The sequence below is a fragment of the Lepeophtheirus salmonis genome, chromosome 2 (assembly GCF_016086655.4).
Source record: "Lepeophtheirus salmonis chromosome 2, UVic_Lsal_1.4, whole genome shotgun sequence".
Classification (NCBI taxonomy): domain Eukaryota; kingdom Metazoa; phylum Arthropoda; class Copepoda; order Siphonostomatoida; family Caligidae; genus Lepeophtheirus; species Lepeophtheirus salmonis.
The window spans coordinates 2,267,428-2,271,656 of NC_052132.2; the positions used below are offsets into that span (position 1 = coordinate 2,267,428).

A 4,229-nucleotide genomic window follows, 5' to 3' on the forward strand; every position below is an offset into this window, starting at 1 on the left:
TATAACAAAAAACGGTAAATCACCATTTTAATGTTGACTAATCATACATTCATTATTATTATATTTTAATTATGTATAACACAATAAATTTGTATTTAAACAAAATTAAATAGGTTGCGTGGTATTAACGGAACTTTTCAACATATTGTATAGTTAGATATAATTTATCATTTGTGTACCATAAATTTGCATTAAATACAATTTGACCCGCCATTAAAAGAAATAGACTTTATTATGTTAAATAAATTAACAAGCAAATAATATTGCAATCATGAATGTATTCCATAACAGAAATAAAGAGGTAAAATTCCTAAACAACTAAGCTGCAGGTACATCATTATCTTCGTTAAAATTACAGGTACGATCCATCCTTCTTCTGTATACATATTTCAGTTTGTAATCGAAAAATACTTTATAGACTCTGGCTACATCATGGGACTTATCTTTTAAACAAAACAAAATCAAATCTAAGCCAAAATAATGAGTGCATCAAATTTTTTAGTTCGTACTTTGGTCTATCTTTTAGGCTTTGTACTATTTAGAAATGGAATCTTTGTTCAGCTCCTGGAAGTTGATGATATGTGGAAAGGGCGGGATTCTTTCGATGAAATGAGAGCAAAGTTTGATGCTATCAACGAGGATAATTGTGCTATTAAACATGTAGCAGATTTAAAGCTACCCGAGGACACAGTTTCACATTTACCGGATATCAAAGAAGTCAACATCAACCCAGTTTTTCCCAATAGAACAGCTCTTCTTCATCTACACAATATGGCATTGAATCGAGCCTTTTTCTTTTCCTACATCCTTCAATCACGATTCCATCGACCTGCAATCAACGCAACATATGATCCTGGAATGATGTACTATTTCTTATCCACCATTGCAGACGTTGCTGCAAATCATAAAATCAACGCCAGTGGAGTTTACTTTAGTCCTAACATGGCTTATACGCCCTCATACAAAGGTTTTGTAAACAAAACACTACCCCTATTTGCTCCAAGAACGTTTAGGTTTGTAATTAATATCGGCTACAAAATTCATAGTATTAAAACCTAAATTATAATCTCTATCTTTCAGGGTTGATGACTACAATGATCCTATTCATTTGGAAAGAATCTCTACTCTTAATACATTTGAGACAAAAGATCTTGGTGCAATTCCAAATGGAAATTATGGACTCAACTATACTTCCAACTTTTATCGTATCAACGATTGGTACAAGGCCTGGCTCCCTGATGATGCTCATTTAAAACAGCTGCATGATACTAAAACCGTATATGACATTCGATTTAGATATGCCAATAATACGAATGCCTCATTTTCCTTTCATGGACCACGTGGTGCAGATGAGAATCCAGGACCAGTGAAGTGGACTCGTCCCTATTTTGATTGTGGCAGGTCCAACGAATGGAAAGTAGCTGCTATTGTACCAATCACTGATATTTATCCACGCCAAACTGGGTTTAGACATATTGAGTACCCAGTATACACAGGAGCAATTGTGATGGAGCTTAACTTTGAACGAATTGATATTAATCAAGTAAGTTAAGGGAAGCGATCATTTATATGATATTCATAACTTTTCTTTCATTCAGTGTCCAAAAGGAATGGGAAATGATGAACCAAATCGTTTTGCAGATACGGCAAAGTGTAAAAAGAAAACAACGGAATGTGAGCCACTGCATGGATATGGTTTTAGACGAGGGGGATATCAATGTCGCTGTAAACCTAGTTTTCGATTACCAAATGTGGTTCGCAGACCCTTCCTTGGAGAAGTACTTGAAAGAGCGTCTCAGAAACAATTTTCAACTAGATTTGATTGTGAAAAAATTGGATTCATTCAAAAATTACCTCAACAATGGGTAAAGAGTCCTGAATGGCTCCGTAATCATTATCTTGAGCGATTCCATGAATACAAAAATTTCTCTGAGGATCATCTACCAAAGTATAATGTGTTTGAAAGACCTGGTGGGAAGCTAAACATTGATGAAGTCCTCAAGTTCCTTTGGAGCGTAGATGAGTACAATTGTGATAAATTTTCTAAGAAAGAGTTAAATCTAAAAGGAGACGTTAGCTGGGGAGCAGATGTTCAATTCGAAAATGAGGCTCTTATGGCCGTTCGCCTTGCTAATTTCATAAGTTCATTTTTACAAGTTGTTGATACAAAGGAATTTTTCCATGGGACCAGAGTGGCTGATTTGCCTTTAAAAGAAGATCAAATGATGGGAGAGGCACTAGCACTTGTAATGGGAAATACAAGGATATGGTCTGCTGGTATCTACTGGGATCAAAATAAATTCCCAAATCGTACCTACTTTGCTCCTTACGCCTACAAAAAAAATCTCAACACAAGAAGATTTCATGTCGAGGATTTGGCGCGACTCAATAGCACTGATCAGATCTATACAAATACTGAAGAGTGGTTTAAAATTCTTAAATCTCGATGGTCTAATTATTATGGGGATTTAGAAAAGTATTGGATTAAAATGTTTCTTAGAAGCAAGGAGAAGGGGGATGACTTGTATCTTCAACACTATGAACATTTCCCAGAAAACTACAAGTATATAAAATATCCTACTTTGATGCAGAAATATCAATAAATATCATTGTTTTTTATATATTATTATAGAGCGGCTAATATTGGTCATGGATATTGGACAGCACCTTATTTTGATTGCAAAGGCCTTGTTAAGATGTGGAAAATATCTTATGCTGTACCATTCTTTGGATGGGATAGTCTTAGAAACCGAATTGAGTTCAAGTATGAGTGCATAGATGTCATTGAAAATATTAAAATTTAAAAATACATATTTTTTTCAGAGGAGCTGTATCTGTCTCAATGAACTTGAACATCCTGGATATCGATCAGTGTCAAGATAAATACTATGTACCAAATGCTTTTAAAAATACTCAAAAATGTGATGAAAAGACATCCTACGTAAGTTTACTTTTTTAACTCTATTACGTCGTATCTATAATACGTATGACGTATGAAATACTTTACTGAAGCAGTCTGACAGTTTTTTGCCTTAAAAACTTTATTAGTTCATTTACAAATATAAATTCAATGGATCAATAAACAGAAAAATTCTAATTTTTTAAGTGCTAAAACCAAATGTTTTTTTGCATTATTACAAATCTAATTTTAAAAATGTTGTATAGAGAAAATCATTCTTTTTTCATCAGCCTCAACAGAAATAGTTACTTATTAATTTTGAACTTTAAAAATTCTCAACTTCTAATAAAAACGGAAAAATCTTCGATTTAAAAAGAGTCCAAAATCTTTGATTTTGATTGATTTTCAAAAAAAAAAAAAAATATTTTTGTTATTAGAAATAGACAAGGATTATAATTCAAAAAAATCTTAAAATTCCAACCATCCATAAACCTAATAAGATTAAATAAATTATAATAACGAATACTTTCAGTGTGTTCCAATTTTGGGACGAGGTTTTGAAACCGGAGGATACAAATGTGAATGCAAACAAGGCTATGAGTACCCCTTTGAGGACCCCATAACATACTTTGATGGTCAATTGTTGGAAGGAGAATTCCTCAACATGGTTAAGAATGCCAAAACTCGGTAAGATCTATATATATTTTATGAGTGAGATAGTTTTTTGAACAAACGTATTTCCAGATTTGATATGTACAAATGTAGATTGGCCGCAGCGGCACGGGAAGGAATACACTGTATATCTGTCATGATTCCAGTAGTAATCATTGCTCTATCATGGGTTTCATTTATTCGACGCTGAAGATTTTGAAGTATTGTGTTCCTTTTTATCGATTTTTTATGTTTAATAATTTAAAAAAAAATCAATATATATTCATATACATTCTGGTTCCGCCTAATAAGGATTAATATTTTTGTGTAATTAATTATTTTAAAGATATGAGCTTTATATTTTTTTATATTTTCCAAATAAATACATAATTTGATATCTTATATTATGGGTACATTTATTAATCTAAACTACTAAAATGCAAAGGTGATCACGAGTCATTTCTTACGAGTCCGAGTCAAGTCTGATTCTTCAAGAATTTTTTTGAGCTAAGTCTCAAGTCAGGATCCCAAGGTTGTGCTCTTATCTGTCAAGTAGTTCCGGTTCTTGAGCCAATAGAACCAGAACTGACAAAGTCGACCCGAGACCGAAATATATTGCATATCCGTCTCGGTTGTTGTGCTTATTTTCGTTTTTACATTTTTTGGTATATTTATAACC

General features: G+C 32.9%; 1 protein-coding gene across 1 annotated transcript; it reads left to right on the plus strand.

Annotated features, from left to right (window-relative positions):
* Positions 1 to 354: 354 nt before the first annotated feature.
* On the plus strand, positions 355 to 3,952 carry LOC121132599 (uncharacterized). The gene is made up of 7 exons (XM_040728028.2): positions 355 to 1,013; positions 1,081 to 1,543; positions 1,599 to 2,563; positions 2,633 to 2,764; positions 2,824 to 2,941; positions 3,432 to 3,586; positions 3,644 to 3,952. Exons 1-7 carry the CDS (start codon positions 481 to 483, stop codon positions 3,759 to 3,761), a joined length of 2,484 nt encoding a protein of 827 aa, XP_040583962.1. The 5' UTR covers positions 355 to 480; the 3' UTR covers positions 3,762 to 3,952.
* The last annotated feature ends 277 nt before the right edge of the window (positions 3,953 to 4,229 follow it).

Bases quoted from the DNA above. Each gene is read 5' to 3' on its own strand.
- LOC121132599 (XM_040728028.2), top strand. From the start codon at position 481: ATGAGTGCATCAAATTTTTTAGTTCGTACTTTGGTCTATCTTTTAGGC. The intron at 1,014-1,080 runs GTTTGTAATTAA...TCTATCTTTCAG, and splicing joins TTTGCTCCAAGAACGTTTAG to GGTTGATGACTACAATGATC. The intron at 2,942-3,431 runs GTAAGTTTACTT...GAATACTTTCAG, and splicing joins GTGATGAAAAGACATCCTAC to TGTGTTCCAATTTTGGGACG.